Here is a 22,055-nt window from a genome sequence, read left to right as displayed (position 1 = left end):
TTTGCAGATTTGTTTGTAAAGGTAATCACTGCAAGCGATTACAGGATCAAGCACTTGATCAGATTTAAGTGTTCAATACACACTGTCTGTCTATTTACAAACACCTGGTGATAATCCCGTGTTGTCCTAGACAGAGAGGAATAAAAACCAGTTCTGAATAGCGAGTGTTTCTTTCTAGGGAACATGAGGGAAAAGTTACCTTGAATTCTACAACAAATCATTAAAATTATCAAAGGCAGTGGCCCAGAGGAGCAGCATCCATCCCTCTGCTCACCCAGATCGCATTTAAACCGGGAGAAGCATTGCCACCTCAGCTCCTGCCATTAGGAAAAGGATGTCATTTCCAAAGCTTTTACTCCTCTCAGTCTAGGACAACGGGGGATTATCACCAGGTGTTTGTAAACACTCCTCGCCGCCAAAGCTGCGAAGTCCTGCAACTGCAGAAACACAAGCAATGGTTGTTTCAGCCAGGTTTCACACTAACAGTGCCAGAACCCAAGCAGGAATTATTCAAAATTATTTTCAGACATAAACCAGCAGCAACCTACTACATAATTCTTCACTCTGGTTCATGACAAATGAAAGTTCTAATTCTCTTAGGCAAACAGTGAATTATTGCAAACTGAAATAAGCTTTCAGTGAAGTGGTTCCACTTCCAGGACAAATGCACTTGTTAGATTAATTCCCACTACATTTTCATCTGGATGCCAACACAGAGGTCACTTCCAACACGCTGACCCTTGTCCCACAGGAGTAGGACTTGCATTTAATACACATTCTGGCACAGCCACACGGCCTGAAGTTCGCACAGCCTGGGCAATTACTTGAAACTGAACAGAAACCCAAGGGCAAGCAAGCTGAGCGCTCCTAAGCCCCAGCCACGATGGAATTCAACACAGAACTGCTGCATACCACCATGGTTCCCTACACATCTTCCAGGGAGTGAAAAGTCCCTTTATTTTCAGTTTTATTAAGTATGTAGCTACTACTGGCATTTCAAGAACACACGACCTAAAATTAGCAGAAGCTGCTAGCAGCATGCATTTTTAAAAGGCCAACACTCCAAGCAGTAAGTCAAAATGTGTTTTCATTAAACATCACCTAGAAATTAAGACCCAAGTCATTTGGAAGGTGCTTGAGTTTAATAGGGATGAGCATTTTTTACTGAACTGCCGAGGTGTCTAACAACTCTGATCAGTAAAGATTCACACTGGCTGACAAAGTTACCTCATCAGTGAGATCTCCCTGTCAAAGCAGCACACGTGGTGCTTTACTCACACCTCCAAGCCATTTTTCCATCTCCAAGCAAAAAATACCAATATAAAGTAGAAAATCTGAATGAACAGCTGGAAATCTGTTTTTAAACCAGAATAGGCCTCACAAAAAAAAGTTATACAGCTTAACTAATAGCTACCTAGAAGAAATTCAATAATATATCAACAGATTTGTCTCAGATGTCTCTCACTCCCCAAACAACACAAACTTTGTGAGAGAAAACTTCCTCCTTTTTGTATACTGTGAATATTCAACAGTACCACGTTAGAAATCAGACTGCCTTGGATCTGGCAACACTGTTCAAAATTTGCAACTCTTCCACCATTGCAACATTTTTGTGCAAGTTTAGTAGATTTCAGAATTTGAGAGTACCAACATAAGAACCACAGGTTTCAGAAAGGCTACAGCCAGAAAAAGTAGATGGAAAGAAACTTCACAGAAATGCAGCATGGTATTTGTAGCAGACATATTACAGTTAGTTAGACCATTTATCTCCACTGAGCACTTCTACAGTTAAAAAAAAAATTCTCAACACATAATCCGAACCCTGAATATTTAGAATATTACGTAAATGAAACTTCCAACACCTCTCGCTTTATTGCAAATACAACAGCAAAGAAAACTCATTGATTTATCCTGAAATCCTATGAACTGTGCATTCTGCTCACAAGCACTTAATGCTTCAAGTTCCTAACCCCTGGTATCATATCTTAAAAGGTGAAAAATACATGGGCGATTGTTCAGCAACGCTGAGAATCTTTCACTAAAGCTTTGTAACCTGTGATGCAAACTTAATGTGTACCAAAAACCTGAAGACATAAACCCTGTGTTTTTTACTCAGATACAAGATGACACTTCTGAAAAGCTGAAGATGTTTTAGCAGGGTTACTGCTCTGACTGGGCTCTATCTGCATTCATCCCTTATCAGGCTACTCAAACACCTCAGTATCAGGTTAGCCAGGGAAAAGGAAGTATTAGGACAACATGAGAAGGCTGATCTATGCTGGCCTGTTAGCTTATTTTTTCATTCAATTAAATTTCCTGATAAATGTTTCCATGGAAAGTTTATATTGGCAGAATTCTCATCTCCACAGCACTCCGTGGTTTCCCAGACTCACTGACAGAGGGAATCAGCTACAGAGCCCTCTGATTTTATAGTGCAGTCAGGGAAGAGGGACTGAGTGAAAGGACACCCCATCAAATGTACTTGCATCCAAGCACACATGAACTTGGGGATAAATAATCATTTTCCACAAAATGCAGGTTGCCCAATGCAAAACTTAATTGTGTGTTTTGGCCAACAGTTGCTCCTCTAAGTGCTGCAATTATCTCAGCATTAAGGGATTACCACAGTCACCCACTAATTACAAAATTACTTCGATTATACCATACAAAGTAGCCAACACCGAGCAGCATTAGCATAAGACAACAACCTGCCTCCAGGAACACGATCCTGATTTCACTCAAGCCTAGGACACTGTGCAGATTTTCCAAGTTAGAGAAATCCTTTTTTCTCCACAGCAGGTGTTGAGATTGTAACAAACTGTCTCTTTCACTCCCCAGTCTCTAACAGACAACCTGACCATCCTCCAAAAAAGAACAACTCTGCGTAGTCAAGGTGAATGAAAAGTCAGAATGAAGACTAGATTTCTTTCCTTAATATGCTTTGGGTTGGAAGGACCTTCTCTCCCAGAGAAAGAGGCTGAAGTTTGTTAGGGCCTAGAAGTTATTTTACAGCCCACTGAGGTGTCCAGCAGCGAGAGTTTCTGTGCAGCATCCTACCCTGCTTCTGCTCCTTGAGGAAAAGCACATTTAGGTGTAAGACAGCAAGTCACTGAACAGAGCCAAGAGCCCTCCAACACCCTATCAGCTCTGCAACAGCAAATTAAATATCACAAGCTCACCCACTCCTAAACTATGCTCTCAGAAGACCGTGAAGATCTGCATCTGTTTTTAACAAGTTTATATTCTGCTGCTCAACTTTACCACAAGTCTTGCACATTTCTAGGAGTATTTTCAGCTAAATCCAACCCGGGAATCAAGCAGAACATCACCTCATTTTGAATTCAAGTTGAAGGGAGGTTGTAGTAATTCTAAGGCACAAAGGAGCAGAGTAATATAATCCTCAGGTTACAGACTTTGCTTACCTGATTCGCTTAAAGAGGCTTTGCACTGTGGGGGAGTTTAAAAAGAATTAAAATAAAAGCTTAATTTTTTTTTTTTCCCCAAATCACTCTCAGCATCTTTATTTATTATTAATCAGGTCTCATCTGCTCAATACATCATTTCCATAAGATTAGCAATCAGCCACATGTTACAAGAAGACAATAAATCCTCTGTTCTTTCCTCAACATAAAGCTTCCACCTTCTCAAGAGTAAACAAAGGGCAGAAGATAAAATAGTTTGTTGCCTGGATGAAAAACATGTTACAGAAAACAGATCTGATTTTCAACCTCAGTTATTTCAATCTTGTATCACAGTTTGTCATTACCAAGGGCCTTTATCTATTCCTTCTTAGGAACATTCCCCATCACCTCTCACTTGAATGCAACATAAATACAAGTAATTTGATTTACTATTCTTTTCAGGGAATTAACACACTGGGTTTTATTTTAAACAGGTAAAAGTTAACTGCAAGTTCATACATTTGCTGACAAGTGGAAGGAAGGTGCAAATTAAACAAGTGCCAAGCAGTTAAAAATATTTGCTTTTACATCAGCTGCTCATTATTACCTAGCACATATAAATGTCTAAATATAGAAATTAGTATGAAAGTTGGCAATCACAGGGACCAGAAGAAGAATCAGATCCAGCAAATCCCTTCAGAACACTCAAGCACGTGAAAGTGATAACCTAGAAGCCTTCAAAATTCTCTCAAGTTATGTCATTTTAGTTCCTATCTCAAAGTCTCCCAGAACTAGTCTCCTAGGACTAGCTCAAGCTGCTAGTCCTTGAGCATTACAAGAATTGGGCTTCTTTTTTACTTCCAAAAGCCAACAGCCTGCAAGCACTCAAGAAGTCTGGGAGGGTAAAAGCAATGTACACTGAAGCTGCTGCATTCCAGCCATCATCTATGTTTCAATGGCCTGTTTGTCCTGCTTGGAGCCAAACAGAGGAAAAAATGCTTCTTGCAAGTGAAGGAACAACACACTATCATACCTCAAGCATATACAGCTCTCTTGACCATTAAAATCCATTTTTACTACTCCTTAGGAATTACTCACAAGCTATTACAGCTATAAAACAAATCCCATGCTCTCTCCCCATTATGATTTTCCATGTCACATCCCTTATCAGCATCAGAGTTTGTACTTGTCTGCACTCCCAAGGAGATCAAACCTATCAGACTTCTCTCATACACAGGTTTTCTAAGTCCTTTGGTTTTCACTCAGGTGTCTTGGGTTGCAGACAGGCATCTGAACATAAATTTTTAGCAATTTTTTAACTGATTCAAGCTCCAGGACCAGCAGCAACCACACTGAGCTATCAGTTCGCTCTGCTCCATGTGGAAAGGCTCCTACAGTAGTTTGGCCACAGCCTCCAAAACACAAAACCCACCAGGGATGCCAACAGATGAGCCACTGTCACTATTACAGAGGCAACGTTTTCAAGATGCTTACTGTACTATTTCTTAAGACTCAGGTTTTGTGCTCTGCTTTAAAAACTGACTAAAATTAGACCTGTCTAATTCTTTGCTTTTTTATTTGCATCTGTATGGGATGTTAATACAACAATTCGGCAATACAAAATCTGGAGGACAGTTCATATCATCTTGCTGCCATCACGGCTGCTTTTCTAGACCTTTATGTAAATTTCAATCAAGTATCTTCAAGTTCAAGCCCACTGCACTTGTTCTTGATTTTAGTTTTTAACACTTGAATGTGTAAGAAGTGCCTGCTATGCCCACAGGTAACAATTTTCCTCAATCCAGAGGTGATCCTCACAGCAGACCCATCACACAGCCCAAGGACCCTAGAGTGATTATAGCAGAAACCAAGCCAAACAAAGAGTCACAGGATAGCAGAGGGTTTTTCTGGCACCCTGTAGTGTTCTCCACACACTATTCCCAGTGAAACCTTCACCTAAATCCCTATCCAGGGAATATATTACCCTGAGGACAACAAATGTCCTGGCTCTGCTGATATACCTAGCTAGAAACAGCTGTTTTATTGATGTAATCAGGTTCACAGAGGCAAACAAGACAGATACCGAGATAACAGACACACTTCATACTCAGGAAGAACATATACAACTGTGTTCATCCCTGTTTGTGGCAGCTTCTTGTTTTGGAGTTTTGTTGGGTTTTTTTTTACTTACAGCTTCAATTATCTGGTTTGGAAAAGATCTAATCCCATTCGTAATTGGATCTATGTTTCATTTCCCTAATGTGGCATCACTCATCAGCTTTTATCAAATATCACCACTTACCTAGTGGGCAATATTTCCATCTGCTGGGTAGAGAAGCAGAATGAGAACTACACAAAACCAGCTGCAGAATGTCAGACAAGGAGGAGAAATGTCTCCACGTTGCATGGTAACACAGATTCCTCTGACAGCACCTTCCACTGGAATTCAGGAATACCAGACAACTTCTAAAACACTCCAGTGTTGCTTTCTTCCCAAAATGATGGTATTTGTATTCAAGCTTCTAGCAGGTAGCTGGTTCAGCCTGAGAACACCACCTTATTTACATACTAATTTAAAAAAATAATCATCTGAAACACCACCAGTAGCTACCTGCATCCCTACAAATTCTGACAAAAATTCATTTTCCCCATTTATCAACTGATTTTTTAAAAAGCTATTGGCCTAGTTAGCAAATCAAGGGATATAAATGTGAGCTTTAATTTTAATATCATGTCATTACCTAACAACAAGTAATCCCTAAAGGGACATATTTGCACTTTTTAGGTCACTGAGGTATTTTGCCTCTTGCTGTTGACAGGCTGTATTCAAATCACAGCCAAACACCTGTATTTAAATGCTTTTTGCTTCTAAATTGACTAATTTCTTTCAGCTGTCTGTAATCTCATTTTGGTGCTTGCTGTGAGAGCAAGCCAGTCAGGCTCAAATTAGAAAACTTGATATGATTAAAGTGTCTAAATCACCTTGAAATATTGAGTTTGAGATAGATTAATGTTCATTTTGTCAAACACTCACTTTAATCCAATATACGTTACAGAAGCAAAGCAATCCTCCCCATTCACATAAAGAGCAGCCTGTACAATTCTCAATCTGAAGAATCAGCTCCCTCCTGAAACACCTTATATAAGAAAAGGTAAAAGTCGTCTCTTTAGAGTACTGGATTCCATAATCTATCATCAGGATTTTCCCTATCAGCCCGGAAATACAAAATCTCTCTGGCTTATATTAAACTTCATTGGTTTGCACAGTAAAATAGTCAAAGCACAAATCCTCTACCAGAATCACAGCCAAAATACCTTCATTATACCAACCCCGCATGAGTATCTCTATTTTATTTTCCTTATGTTTTCCCACTGCAGTCTCTGCTGCACTGACATCACCACCAATTCAAATGGCACACTGTGTTTTCCATTACCTAAAGCTGCACAGAGGAATATCATACATATTGCCTTCACTATATAGATAACATGTAAAAATTATTACCATATAGATGATGGTAATTTTCCAGCTTAAAGAGGGGGGGCAGGAGAAAGCATGCTCTGGAATATTTTTTCAGCTGTTGTTTAAATCCCACAAAGAACAACAATGAGCCTACATGAAAGCCACTGGATTTCCCCTTTAACATCACAGTGACTAAAATGAACCAGCATTTGAATTCGGCATTTAAAGCAAAACGGGGGGCCTCCAGTGTTTACGTTTTTCTGCAGACCATTTTTAAAACACATGTAATGCTCCATCCTAAAAGCTTTTGTCAGATAATTTGGAGAGTATTAGCAAGTGAGCAATTAGTACATGCAGTTCACATCAACTACCACGCCAATTAGCATCATAAATCAAACCAGCAACCCTCTGACTGAATCCTATTATGCGGGAAGCAAGATGTTCCAGTAAGCAAAATATTCCCAGAGAAGTAATGTCTTTCTGGAAGCCTCGTAGGGCTCCTGACCTCAGCTAAAACACTACTTTTATCAGATATTAAGCAGCCACCAAGGCAGGTGTCTGCTGGAAATACTGATCACCTGGCACCCAAATACCGACACACATCCCTCCCTCCAGCTCAGAGGTCACACACCCGGGTATGCAGCCCAGCTTTTGCCAGCTGTGCCCCGCCCTACTTAAATTTCATTGTCAAGTAAAGTCACTAGCCAGATCCTTCCATCCATAAACTCGTGTACTGTTGTACATCCAGATGCTGTTAAATGCCACAACCTCATAGCGGTGAGGCATTTTTGAAGCTTAATTAATGCAGGTTAAAATTAGACTCTTATTTTGCATGAGAAAAATAATAAAATGGGACTAAATGGATGAGTTGCCTCAGGGTATAGGGATCGTTTTCCTCAGCTTGTTTCTGCTCCTCCCTGCTTTCATTTACTCAGCTCCGAGGGTGGAACTACAGACTGCCATTCAAGTAAGAGAACTGACACAGAAAAGTGATAAACCACCCCAGCAAGGTCCCACCTGCACTCAGGCTGCAGCTATGGATTTCTGCTCTATTCAGAACATATCAGCAGAATTGTCAATTCTTACAGTTTCATCATCCATCATTCATGTCACCACCCTGTGCAGGGGCTCAGAAGCTGGCCCAGGGACCCACAAAGATCTTTCAACCCCAAGCCTGAACACCTTTCCAAAACCAATTTTATGAAGGAAAACTATAACTCGGCTTTATTCACAGTAGAAAGAAAATAATCCTATTAATTCTTTAGCATATATTGAAAATGCGAACAAAGCCTTACTACAAAAGCACTTTTAAACTCTGCTACACCATTGATTTTATGTTCATGACAGCAGTGGTACATTATTTTCTTTCATTGTCATTATTTATTAGCTTTGATAGTTGACAATTGTACCCTTGGCAGCACAACCAATAACACCTTCTGGCCAGAAACAGAGATGGTGCAATTCATAACAAAGTGATTTTTATTATCAGAATACTCACAATCAAATACCCGCATCTGTTGAGTCTTTCCAAGCTATCATTCTAGTTTTAGTGCTAAACAGTGATTCAAATCAGAGATACACAGCCCGTCTTTCTCTCTCTCCATACCTGCCTCATAACCTGCCTCCTACAGCAGCAGATACTAAGCTGTATGTCACTTCAGTGATAGTAAGCTCCTATCTCTGACTTTTGATTATTTCTTATCAGGCCAAATTTGTCACGTCACGCCACCTTACCTAAATATAAACACCTACCAGGTCTATCCATGAGCTGCACAATGGCTGCAACCATTTACTATGACCTAATATTAGTTAATGTTTTATCTTTCCATATCAGCAAGAAATCACTCACTGAAGCCTAACTCAGACCATTACGTAAAATTTACAAAAGAAAAGACATCCATATTCAAACCTAAGAATCCAATAGCAGTTTAATTTCTCCTTTTTACTATTCCAGCATTACTAAACGGATGAAATAAGTTTTCAAGAGATCCTTTCACCCTGCAGTCAGATCAAATTTCTGAAAGCAACACAGGTAATTTCCCAGGCCAAGTCTATGACAAGAACTGCCATCGGTTCCTATTGCTCTGAGCTGGCTTGATGGATTTCTCGGCTGCCACAGGAAGGCTGAGGGATGACCTGACTTTTGCCTTCAAGACATGAAAATTACTATAAACATTGAAGCCACCACAAGGAATATCAGTAATGAAATGAGTAATTCTGGCTGTAACAGCGTAGAAAGCAGGTTAGGAAAGGACCGCTCCATCAATTTGTACCTGCTAACCTAGTTCAAAGCAGCAGATTTAAACTGCAAAGCCACAACCCTTTTTATGCTTTGAGAACACTCTTAAATCCTTTCTATAATGCATTTACATAGCTCTAAAACTAGCCTCCTTAAGTTTCTGGGCAAGCCTACTTAAGATTGTTTCCTGGACCTGTATTTCAACTTCATGTTTATCCATCCATTCACAGTCTCAGACATTTCAATCTCCTTCCTCACCCCCCTGTTATGGAGCGTTTTCCTGAGTTTGGCTGGTGTATCATTGAGGAAATTCACTGCTGGATGAAAAACAGCAGCTATCAAAACACTGTCTGATCTTGCACAGCAAGGTCACCCTCCTGAACCACCGAATCTCCTGAGCTGGAACAATCCCAATCCACAAGGATCATTGATCCAACCCCTGTCCCTGCACACACCCCCTCCCCAACAATCCCACCCTGAGCATCCCTGGCAGTGCTGTCCAAATGCTCCTGGAGCTCTGGCAGCCTCGGGGCTGTGCCCATTCCCTGGGGAACCTGGGCAGTGCCTGAACCCTCTGGGGGAAGAACCTTTTCCTAAAATCCAACTTAAACATCCCCAACACAGCTTTGTGCTGTTAAAGATGCTGTAACAAAGGGTTCCACAGATACCAGGGGAAAATTTAGGGAAAAGAAAAAAATCAGAAGTAAAAAGTCTTCAACATTACAACTTTCAATCCCAAGATTATTCTAACCAGGCACAAAATTCCTCATTTATCCACACACTGGCCATCTCCAAATTCACATGCCAGGCACCTGAGTTGGGATGTTGCCCAAGTGACGCAAACAGCCCCTGGCACACAAGGTGTTAACTCAGATACACCAGCGCTTGCCAGGTTAAATAGGATCCATTTAAATGATTGCTGTCTGGGCATCCCAGTGCCATGCTTTTAGCATATTTCCTCTGGAGAGCACAGTTGCTGTGATACCTAAAAGACAGGCATCCTGGCTGCTCTCCTGAGCATGAGAAGCACAAACAAAGATAAAGATCTCTCACACTGGAACCTACTGTATCTCTATAACCGAGTACAGATGCTACAAAACCCTGCAACACTGACTGACTGGCTGTGTCATTCCTCCTTCTGGTTATGGTACTGAAAAAGACAGTTGTAAATTATAGAGACAGGAAATTTACTAAAAAGGAACAACATCTGCAGTTTAGTTTAATAGAAAATGTAAGTACTGCCAAGTTCAAGTCAAGGTTTTGAATTAAGTTGTGTTTAGCATTGATTTGGTCTAAGCTATAAACAGTTCCTCAATCCCTTTAAAAATAATGAAAAAATTTGAAATACTTAAGCTTCTCACAGACAAACACAAAGCAATACACCCAAAGCTACAGATTCAATTCCAGTGTTTCTCAGAGTCACTTTGCTTGCCTGTATTTTTCTTTGGGATAAAAGGGAAAATTACCAAAGTAACTGTCTCATCATTGGGTTTACATTCATTATCCAACTATGTAAACTAGTAAAGCTACAAAGGAAACACTGAAATTACATCTTTCACACAGATCAACCCTGTGGTTTTAGTTCTGGCTTCCTGAAGTGGTTAACTGAAGCTTATTTAAGCAGTAAGAAAGAAAAGTGAAAGAACAAGTCATTCTATGGTTTAGAAATGCACCACTATCTTAACACACTGTCATCTGTACCGCTATGCAGTCTTCAAATAGATTAGTCAGGATCCTGAAATTGCATTAATGAGGCTGAATGTGCACATACCGATTAAGTAACACATCTGCTTCCACCCACTTAAGAAAAAAAATACTAAATACTTCCAGAGGGCTTTGGAATTGCCAGCTGCCCACAATGGACTCACCACCACCAAGAGTGTGGTGAGGAAACTGTGTTTCCTCACAGTTTCCACCTTGGAATCAAAATTTAAAACAAACTTTTTAAGAAATTATAGATTCCTGGTAGTCAAAATACATCTAAGTGAGATCTTACCTTATTTCTAACATGGATCACAAGATTTATGCTGCATTTATAACCTTAGCACATTACAAGAGAACCACAAATTAACTACAAACTTCAGATCAAAAACTACTAGGAAGCAGTTGAAAAGTCTCTCTTTACAGACACAGGGAAATACTAAGTTAAAATCACTTTCCTTTCCAGTCTCTATTGTATAGAAATCACAGAACTCTTTACATCAAAGAGGTCAGCAGCATCCCAGCTTGTCCACATTTGGCACAGTCTTTGCTCTGTTTCATGGTGCGAGTGAGAACAGGCAAGAACACAAAAGAGAAGCTGAGCCACAGTTCTCCCTCAGTACAGGTGACATGAAGTACAAACAGTGCTTGAAGCCAGTCAAGGACAAAACTAATATAACAGAAGACAAATCTCTTACTCTCACAGACATTAGGATTATCAAAACTATTGAATATACCACTTGCTGTCTCAGAAGAGAAAACTTTATCCACTGTAGATTACTAAGCAATCATTTTGGATTTGTTCCACAACGGCTGTAAAGCCATGTGTACGAAGGTCACGCAGAAAACCCTTCACATAAAAACTAACAATTGCAGAAAGGGATGTTTGAAATGCACTGTCAGCAAAAGGTCACATAGTTGAGATGCAACTGAGTTCTGAGGGTTTTTTTGGAGCTTACATTACCTTTTCTTCAAAGATTTACCAAAAATATCAACACTACCATTCACCTTGCTTATTGGTAAGGACAAAACCAATGCCAGCAGTGACGCAGTAGAGAACAGAGTATCCCTGAAGTCTGGGGAGTTGTTCAAGTGCCTGGCACTACTCCAAGCCTCTCTCATTAGCCAAAAACAATGTGGGAATTTTTAATTTTACTTACAAACATACTGCAGCCTGACAGCTATAAGCACATCCCTTAAATATTAGCATTAATTAATTACATACCCCATATTCCCACCTCAGTTTTCACAGCATGATCAAAGATACAAACCTATTCCCTCAGATGGCAAAGTTAAGGCTAAGACCATGGCTACTTCAAATGCTGGAAAAGCAGCACTTTTTTTTTTCCTCATTGGAAAATAAGTCTTGTGAAGACACTTAGCTTGAGCACCCATGTCACTTTTCGGAAATCGCAATTGCCATTTTGTTACTGCTCAGTACGATGCAGAACACAAACACAGCAACCCAGCTTCCAAAGTGTTTCCTTTTCCCAAGTGCCTGAGTTGAGCAAAAGCAAATCCAATGTCCTATCTGCTGCACTGCCGAGTGCCCCCTCTTAGAGATCAGGACTCATTTGCCAATTTAAATAGAAATAAAAACAGTGATATGTATACACAGCAGCACGAACTCTTGTATCAGCATTACTGCCTGCTGCTTTCAACTAATCCACCAAAGCAAAGGGTGGGAGAGGGCCGGCACACTCCCTGAAAACTCTAAACCCCCACAACAAATCTGCCCCATGAACATCAGCTGATCCACAGCAGGTCTCCTTTTTTGCCCCAGGGAAAGAAGTTATACTCACAAGTTAATGGTGTAAGGCTTTCCTCTTGATCTCTAACTCTTCTGCGCTTGCTCAAAAGCATCAGATAGTTAATCATGCAGATTTTGCAGAGAACAGCAGTGAAGCATATAATTTAAAGCCAGAATAAGACATTCCAGGAACTTCAGACACAACTATCAAACCTAGTTTTCAGTTTACCGTGCAAGTACAGTTAATATCAAGCATTTGAATCTCCTTGTTTACACACATGCTGGAGTCTGCCATCTTCCACATAAAAAAAAAAAAAAAAAATCTTTCCATTTGCATATGAGCCACACAAACAGCAAAACATGCACCATATTTCACCAGTTTTTTTCCCAGTGGAGGTCTACAAACAATAAGAGTGGAGTCCAGAATGGTTTGGAAGGGACATTCAAGATCATCCAGTGCCACCCCCTGCCATGGGTAGGGACACCTTCCACGATCGCAGGTTACTCCAAGCGACAATGCCCAACCTGGCCTTGGACACCTCCAGGAATGGAGCAGCCACAGCTTCTCTGGGCAGCCTGTGCCAGGGCCTCAGCACCCTCAGCACAAAGCACCCTCTGAATGTTACCTTTGAGCCGGGCTAACAGCTCAGGGCACAAGGGTGCACATGCACAATCAGCAGAAATGGGCATTAAGCGACCTGTCCCCAACACACTGCCCTGGCTGTTACAGGAAACAATCCTCACCCAAGTCAGTGCTTACTGTGTTTGTGCAAGCTCAGAATTCACCTGGATACACTTACTCACCAGCTATGTGCACAGATTCCCCACGCCTGAATCACCCTGATTTAATCCCCCAGCAAACCAACAAAAATTGCACATTCTCACGCTCTGTTGTGCTCACCCAGAAATCTGATGGCTCTTTGGAGAATCAGATTGATCCTGCCAAATTACATCGTTTGAGCCACAGTTCCAAGATGCAAACACAACAAAAGCTCGAAGAGGTCAACTGCTATTATGGTTTCAAGATGCAATTGTCTTACATGATATCTGGGGCGTTCTTCAGCTTTGGTCAGTGAAGCCTAAGTATCTGAAGTACACCATCGTTCTTTTGATGTATTGAAATAATGTCACAAGAACCCCAGAAGGGTCTGGATCAGAAGGGACCTTAAGGCCCATCCAATTCCACCGCCTGCCATGAGCAGGGACACCTTCCACTATCCCAGGTTGCTCCAAGCCCTGTCTAGGTTGGCCTTGAAGAGTTGTAGTCTTCTATTTCCCTAGAGAACACAATGCTTTCACAGCACATGCATTTTTCAAGTAATTTGTCTCAGCCTTCAACAGCAACAGAAGTGGTAAGACACAATTTAATGCTGCCTCAAGTTCAAGACTGAGGATAACTCCTGTAACATTTTCCTCAACATACTCAGTACCAGCATTCAAGAGCTACAACAATTAGATGCCTCTAAGGCTCCTGCACTTCAAGGGTTTTAGCTCCACCCTAAATTACTTTATTTTCAGGAAACAGTACTTTCAAAAGTGATCAGAAGACAAAAAATAAAGCAAGGTTTGTACCTGCTCCCATTTTCTCCCACCCACACACCTCCCAGTGCATCTTTGCACTGTCTTGAGCAAGTTATTTCTAAAAGTAGAGCCTCATCTTTTCCCTAAGACTTAGATTATTTCCTGATAATCACTTAATGATCATCATTTCAAAATTAAAACTAGCATTTACAACATGCTTTTTTAAATTTTATTTTTAACAGAAAAACTAGAATAAAGATCACAAAAACGCTCTGAAACACAGCAATTCACTCCTATATGATGTCTGGTATGGTATTCTTGCCAATTAAAATAATTCCCCCTTAAATAAATAAATACTACTTGAGATGCTCAACACCTGCTGCACCAGCAGGTTCGTACAAAGTTTATTAGTATTTTTATAGACTGCTAATAATGTGTACATCATCTTGGCTAAAGTGTTTTAAAGTCTTTTCGTGAAGGATTAAAAATTGAGTTTTTACCATCTTTCTTTGGTTTTCCATCTTGCTAAAGTTTATAAAAATATGGTGCTAGTCTCAGCCTGAACGGTGAGAAACGGGAACTGACATATTCAGCTATCACCTACCCTTGCACATTACCACACCGTGGAACCTCGAGATATTTTCAGTAACCTAAAGATCACTGAAGGCAATTTGTATTTTCTCTCCCCATTTCTAAGCACACAACGTACTTGATATAAGAAATGTTTAATGTTGATCAATCAGTGATGCAGTCAACTACAGACCACGGGAAAACAGATTTTACTACGGTAAAGTCGGTGTAACAGACTAATAATATTAATTACACTGTTATTAAACTAATATAACAGTCTAAGTAACTGTAAAACTGACTGGCTACAATTCCTGAATTTCCTACAAAAAATACAGAACAGAAGTGTATGCTTTTGAACTGCAACTCTGAGACATGCAAGAACCTGGAAGCAGCCCACTTTTATTTTAGCACCTTTATCAACTGAGGAAAAACTAATGAAGCACTATCACCCAGAACTGTTTAATCTAGTATCACATATAACTCAGAATAACACAAGGCAAGAAATCTCTGTGCAAAAAGCATGGACAAATCAATTTAGGACCCAGTTCAGCACTTGCTCTCTTCATATTAGACAGCATTCTTGAATATATACAACTGCTGCTGAAAGGGGAGTTTGAATTTCAGATTATTTCAACAGTCTTTGGTCCAGCAAGTATGTAATGTAAAAAGAAAGAGGGTTTACATTGCCAATAAAATCTGAAGTGCTGGAAAGACAGTGCCACTCTACGTAGAAAAGAATATTCTAGGAATCAGTAACAGCAACTCAACTTCACTGAAAGTCCCAAATTGCTTAAGATTCCAAGCATGTTCTTCTCCAGAGCTGTCAAACCTCTCTTGAGCAGAAGAGTATTAAATAAGCTGTTCAAGGAGCACATGTTAGTTGGAATTGATGTTTAAAGCAGCCTGAACTAACAAGTCTATACTTTTCTCTTTACGGGGTAAAGTTCTCCTTGCAGTGGAAGGAACTCTTCCGGGAAGTTAACTTCGTACTTTCTCACAGCAGCCACATGCCAACCACACCACAACTCCTGTCAGTGAACCTCAAGTATCCTGAGGTTAAAAGATTTTGTCATTTGGGGAGTATTACCAACACTCAGCTCTTTGCTGCAAAATCGGAAGCCAACCACCACAACCCAAATGTCTGTTTTTCCTATATGCAACACAGGGCACTACCACAGGGATATAAAAGCTGCTATCAGTGAGAAAGACTTAACTAAAGGAGGCTTACCAATAATACAGCCTGGTGGAGTTGTAATCTAAAGGAGAAAGGAGTTGTTGTTTTACCTCTAACTCTTCAACTATTCAATTTTTATATATTTAAGAGCTAGTTGAAGAGCCCTCAGAAGACACAGAATGCACTCCTTCTCTAGATAAATCATTCCCATCAATCAGAGCGATTGCTCTCATGACTCAGTATCCAAATAAAAGTTAGACAGCAAATTATCTGTGAAGGTTTTACTCACCCTCTCAGCTCTTGAAACATGTTTTTAGACTGCTATTTTGGTTTTCAAGTCTTTGTGATTGACAAATGAGCTGAGCCACAGTTAGGTAACAGAAATCATTAATACATGAAAAGACTAACACAAGTCACATGCTAAGGAGATAACTACATGCAGTGCTTCACATCCTCCTCCCACTTCCACACAAGCTCGCCATATCACTATAGCCCAAGCATCTTATTCAGAAATATAATTGTACCACGTAAACATGTATTAATTACCACTTGAAAAAATGCTCAGCTGAAGGCATCATCTCTCCCACAGAAATCCAAACACCAGCAGCACGGAGAAAGGGACGGTGCTCATGCCAGAGTCTTCCCACCAGATAGATCAGTAAGTTTTAAACTCCTCAGAAGAGGAAAGAAAAGGCAAATACCCTCAGGAGCGGACAGCCGCACACCATAATCTCGGTAGCGGCTAAACTAACAGAGAATGTGCACAAATCTCTATCACACACTTGGTCAGATGTAGATACTGAGTTAGGGACTGCTCTGTAATTAGTGACAGGCACTGCCAGCCTCCCTGCCTCGCCACACAACACACTAAACCCAAAACGTTAACTGCAAGAACCATGATGTCCTGTCTATGCAAGCTCCACTGCTCAAGAGGCACACAAATAAATCTTTCAGGCAACAATCTCAACAGCAGCTTTTCCATCAGGACTTTTTGATTACATATAATTTAAAGAACAGCTAGGCCACCAACGCAAGATGGTCTTTAGGCAGCACTATTTCAGCTGCTGTACATCACACTCTGCTGCCCTGAATCACTTCCAAAACAGCGGCAGGATGCTCCAGTTGAAAAAGCACACAACGTGAAGCTCAGCAAGTTATCAAGCAAAATAAGTCATAAATTTCTCCACAAAATACGTATGCCGAACCAATACCGTTTGCTCTTTTTAACTCCACCAACAGTTAAGAAAAAAATATCTGCAACTTCCCTACGCTGGTGATTTCTTTCCTTATTTTGCACATCCTAAGCAGTTCAAGCTTCTAGTGCTCCTGCGGGGATAGATGCACATAAATCTAAGCTTAGAGGGCTGTTATCTCCATCTTGCCTCCCGACCTGTTTTCACACTACTGCACAGACCGATACCGCTCCATAACCCAGCTGCACGTCTTGTTCACCCGCTTCACACCACCAAACCACAGCCCACACTGTCTCCATCACACGCTGCAGGAGTGCATTTTCATTTTCCCCGAACCTTTCGGCAGGCAAAACGAGCATCATCCTTCCCACAGTACCCCAGTCCGAAGGAGCTCGCTGCTCTCCCGAACAGCAGCAGCGGACGAATAGCAAAACAACTTCTAAACCTCACAAATGCCAAAAGAGGGGCCACCCGGGGCATTCAGCGCCGAGGAAACGATGGGGACCAAGCCGGAACACCTCCGGCTCCCTGAAAACGCCAGCCACGAGGGGTGGAGGAAGGGCAGGCAGCCCGGAGCGGGGAGGCGGCTGCTCCCAAGGACCCGCGGGCCACGGGCTGGGGGGCACGGGGGAAGGGGCTGGGGGAAATGGAGGGAAGAGGCCAGGGGGGAGCAGGACCATGGGCTGGGGGGAATAAGGATGAGGGGGAGTAGGGCCATGGAGGAGGCGGGGCGGCGGGGACAGGGCTATTTACGGGGTGGCGGGGGGGAAACGGGACCAGGGAGGGAGGGTTAAGAAACAGAGCATGGGCTGGGGGGGTCTGGGGGGGGTGGATAAACAGAGCCATGGGCTGGGGGAGATTTGGGGAGGGATAAAAAGATCCATGGGCTGGGGGAGGTTGCGGGGAGGGCGGATAAACAGAGCCATGCGCTGGGGGAGGCTTGAGACGGAGAACAGGACTGCCGGATGTTTGGTGCGGGGAAGCAGAGCCGTGGGCTGGGGGAGGTTTTCGGGGCGCAGGGCCACGGAGGCTTTTTGGAGAGCACAGGGCCAGGGGCTGGGGGGGGCTTTGGAGGGTGCAGGGCCAGGGGCTGGGGGAGGTTGTGGGGCACCTTCCACCGCTCGCTCCCTCTCCCCGCCGTGCCGGGGCCACCGTCTCACCTTCGATGGCGATGACATGCTCGCGGATCTGGTTCTGCAGCACCGGCTCCTCCACCCGCTCCAGCAGCTCGTAGATGGAGTAGATGTTGGGGTGCACCGACTCGAAGCGCTGGATCTCGGCTCGGATAGCCGCCGAGTTCGCCAGCTGCTGCTGGTAGTTCATGGCGCGGCCGCTCCGCTCCGACCCCTTCACGCTGAGACCCCCGGGCGGCGGCGGGGGCGAGCCCTGGCCGCCGCCGCCGCCTCACTCGCCGGACACCCCCCCCCACCCCGCCCCGTGCCGGGCCGGCAGCAGCGCCTTGGCCTCACAGCGCGCTGTCACTTCACGACGGCGGCGGCGGGGCGGGGCAGGGCCGCCCCCGACCCCATGGAGGGAGGGAGGGAGGAACGACCCGCTCCGGGTCCCGGCGCTTCCTCAGCCCCTCGCGGCTCCCGGTCCCGGTCCTGCCTCCGGCACCCCCCACGGCGCGCGCACCCCCGAGCCAGTGGCCGGGACCCCCCGAGCCAGTGGCCGGGACCCCCCTACCCGCGCGCGCGCGCCCCCGCGACAACCAATGGTCGGGGCCCCGCCGCGGCCTCGCGCCCTCCCGCGCGCTCGCCCCGCGTCCTTCCCCGCTTGCCCCGCTTCACGCTGGCGCGGGCCACGCCCCTCCCGATGACGTCACTGCGCAGGCCCGCACTGCCCCACCCTCGGGCACGCTGGGAAATGTAGTCCCGCAGGGAGGCGCTGAGGGAGGGTCGGTGTCCTGGCGCTCCGCGTCCCCTGAGGGGCACCGGACCCGCCCCGTTGTGGGGACGCGGGACCCGCTCCCACGAACGCCCGGCAGCGATCACTCCGCAGGGAAGGATGGAGCCCCTCACCGTGAGTTCGGTCCCCGCGGCCGCTGGAGCCCTGAAGGTGATGAGATATGTGCCCAAAGTGCGCCACTCACGCCTGGAATGGCAGCCTCATCCCTGAAAGTGTTTCAGGCCACGTTGGACATTGGGGCTTGGAGCAACCTGGGACAGTGGAAGGTGTCCCTGCCCATGGCAGGGGGTGGAATTGGATGATCCTTAAGGTTCCTTCCAACTGAAACCATCCTATAATTCTATGACTTGTCAGAAATACTTATCTCATGGAGTAATGAAGCACTGTTGGCATTGCATAAACAGGGTTATTTGCAATATCGGTTGCAAGCCAGCTGTGCACTCTCAGCCACTGACCTCAATCCATTTTTAGAATCGATACTCTATGGATTTAAGCTCCAAAGCTGTGAAACCTGGAGCAAACTTTGATGTAGGAAACAACGTAAGGACAACTTGGTACAGGATAGCCTCCAGAAAACTGTATCCATCCATTCTACTGATATATACCACAGGGAGGGAGTAATTTCGATAATTACCCCCCACACACCCCCCAAAATGTCTTTATTTGGGTATAGAGCTCTGGCCTGGGGGTGGAATGAGATTCCAACCCAAATCACTCTTGATGTGATAGTTTGCACCAAAAACAAACAAAAAAGAGAACTATAGAGGTGACAAATCAAGCTGTGATACAAGATTGACTTTTTGGATGCTACTGGGACTGAAGCTTCCTCAGCGCTGGTTGATGTCTGCTGCAAAAGTTGCCTTCTGCTCATTTGAATAGTTCAGGGGGTTACGGTCATAGATACCTTTATCTTCTTCCCCCTTCCTTCTCAGCAGAAATTGGTATAATTTTTACCAGCTTTCTCTTTTTCTTTTCTGCTCCTAGGAGGAAATTCTTGAGTGGATAAAGAAAAAAAGACAGGAAGAATACAGTCCCTGTTTCCACTAGGGAGTGCCACTCAGGGCATTAATGATGCTGATAAAAATTAGTGAAACGTAAGAGAATTTTTGCTTTCATTTACCTTAAACAGTTTGAATAAGCTAAATGTCTACAGAAATCTGGATGAAAGCTGTAATTCTCCCCTTTTCCTCCCTCTATCCTGATCTGGAGCAGAGGCACTACCTCACATTACTTGTGTTTCAGAAAATGCCAAAACAAGCAGCAGAGCCAAGCGTCAAGCAACAGCCTCTGCTGTATGTGGGGCTGATTGTTTCCACTACTGCCATATGCTTTGTGTTCTTCCAGCTCTAAAATTCATGGAAAACAACTCCCAGAGTAGTCTCAGCTGTAAATGAATGCGACTACTGCACACAAATAATTGAAGCATTAAACCCCTGTGTTGATATAAAGCCTTTTTGTAATATTTCATCTATAGTCCTCCTGTGAAGCCTTTGCTACCCTGATTTTTTTACTACCTAATAGCTTTTGTGTAAGCTTTGTAAAATCACAGCAAAATATAAGCTACTGTTGCAGCTTATATAGATTTCTCGTGTAAGAAGTCCTTAAAAACAGGTTTTATTTTGCTTGTGCTTGCAGCTGAGATTGTCCTGAAATGCTGCTAGTGGTGCACAGAGCGTTGTTGGATACCTCTCAGCTCTCAGCCTCTGTTCTGGAAGGTCTGGCATCCGAAGTGTTCCACCAGCCTTTAATGTGAACTGGCAGAGAATGGCTTGAGCAGCTCTGCTGTGGGCAGTAAGGAACTGAGGTTTGTTTTCCTTTGGTCTGGGAGCAGGGGTAACATGGGCACTTCACGGCTTTTTTGGGTCTGGTTTTGTCAAAGGCAAGATGAACTGCACTCATCTGGGGAGGTCACCAAACTCAGACAATTTTACAAGTATGGAGAGGCTGATGGGCTGTAAGTAAAGCAGACAGAGTGGTCCCAGTGTGGGTTACCCTTCTGGCACTGGTTTTCCTTTCTGAGGGTGAAAGCTTGCCAGAGGTGAAGCTTCCCACCGCTCTCCCACGCATCTGGTTCTGTGCTTAGGTCTCTAACAAAGTTCCATCTGTGCTAGCTTCCTCCTCCTCCTCCCCATCTGGCAAATCCACTCACTGCCCTGCCTACAGAAAGCCAGTCTGGATGGTTTCCTTCTGCTCTTGGTGCCTTATTGCTGGAGGTGTCAGTAACTGGAAAGCAGCGCTGAATCACCATCTCAAACAGTTCTATCTCCTATCACATGACAGGGCTTATCCTCTTGGTGCTATTCCCAGTCTGTCCGCCAAACCCTACAGAAAGTGTAGGAAGGAGTTTTGGGGAGTCACAATTGATGCGCTTGGGCTCAAGGCGTAGGGACAATGACATTTTGCTTTTGGAACTGAGCCTGATGTGTCCACCGAAATGGAAATGGGACTGCACGAAAGTTCCACAGGGATGTTGCAGCCAGGGTTCACGAGCCGTTAAGGTGATGTTTAAGCACAGGTCCTGGAAATGGAAAACTCTCGTGGAACTTCATTTAAACCCTGCCTGTACCTCCCCCTAATGTTTTGCTGGGATTTGGAGGAGCTTTCCTGGTTGCCGAAACAGGAATTAGGCAGCACTAGCTTTTGGTTACTAATGCAGTAGCTGAAATGTTGATTGGAGGGAAAAGAAGTTTAAAAAGAGTTTAAGCATCCTATCCTGATCTGTGCCTGAATTTAACATAAATTAAATATCACAGACAGCTTGACCTAACAAATAGAAAGGGATTAATTGAAAAAACTTCTCCTGCACCATCCAGGAGAAGTTATAAGAGAAAGCTGATGGTTGCAGGCAACATTTTGCTTGACTGGGACTGTTTCTGTGTTTGCTCACAATCTTAAAGCCTGGCTGTTCCTGGGATTACTGTTGCTGTGAGCAGTGTTCTGTTTAATAGGCAGGGAGGGTCTGGAAAAACACAGGAGACTGAGTGTTAGAGATGCACCTTTGTGCCTGCTAATACTGATATTGCTATAAAGATTGAAATCAAACACATATGAAAAACAGATATGGAAACATCAAGATTTCCTGAATTATCTTCACCGTACTTTTCAGTGAATACAAAAACTTAAATAGGTTAAGCTTCC

At 43.4% G+C, this 22,055-nt stretch overlaps 1 protein-coding gene across 6 annotated transcripts in view; it reads right to left on the bottom strand.

Moving 5' to 3' along the window:
- The window catches only part of AGAP1 (ArfGAP with GTPase domain, ankyrin repeat and PH domain 1), a 305,411-nt gene extending 287,025 nt beyond the window's left edge, over nucleotides 1–18,386 (bottom strand). For 3 of the 6 annotated variants that reach the window (XM_040068859.2, XM_040068858.2, XM_040068864.2), the window contains exon 1: nucleotides 18,170–18,384. In XM_040068859.2, coding sequence (XP_039924793.1) covers nucleotides 18,170–18,332 — 163 coding nt within the window. In that variant the 5' untranslated portion in view covers nucleotides 18,333–18,384. Of the gene's footprint in view, nucleotides 1–18,169 lie in introns of all 6 variants that reach the window. The other 3 variants (XM_040068863.2, XM_040068857.2, XM_040068860.2) reach the window with 3 other exon arrangements.
- Nucleotides 18,387–22,055: the final 3,669 nt, after the last annotated feature.

This window comes from Hirundo rustica, chromosome 7, assembly GCF_015227805.2.
Source record: "Hirundo rustica isolate bHirRus1 chromosome 7, bHirRus1.pri.v3, whole genome shotgun sequence".
NCBI classification, from domain to species: Eukaryota; Metazoa; Chordata; class Aves; order Passeriformes; family Hirundinidae; genus Hirundo; species Hirundo rustica.
This window is presented reverse-complemented; position numbering and strand designations above follow the sequence as displayed.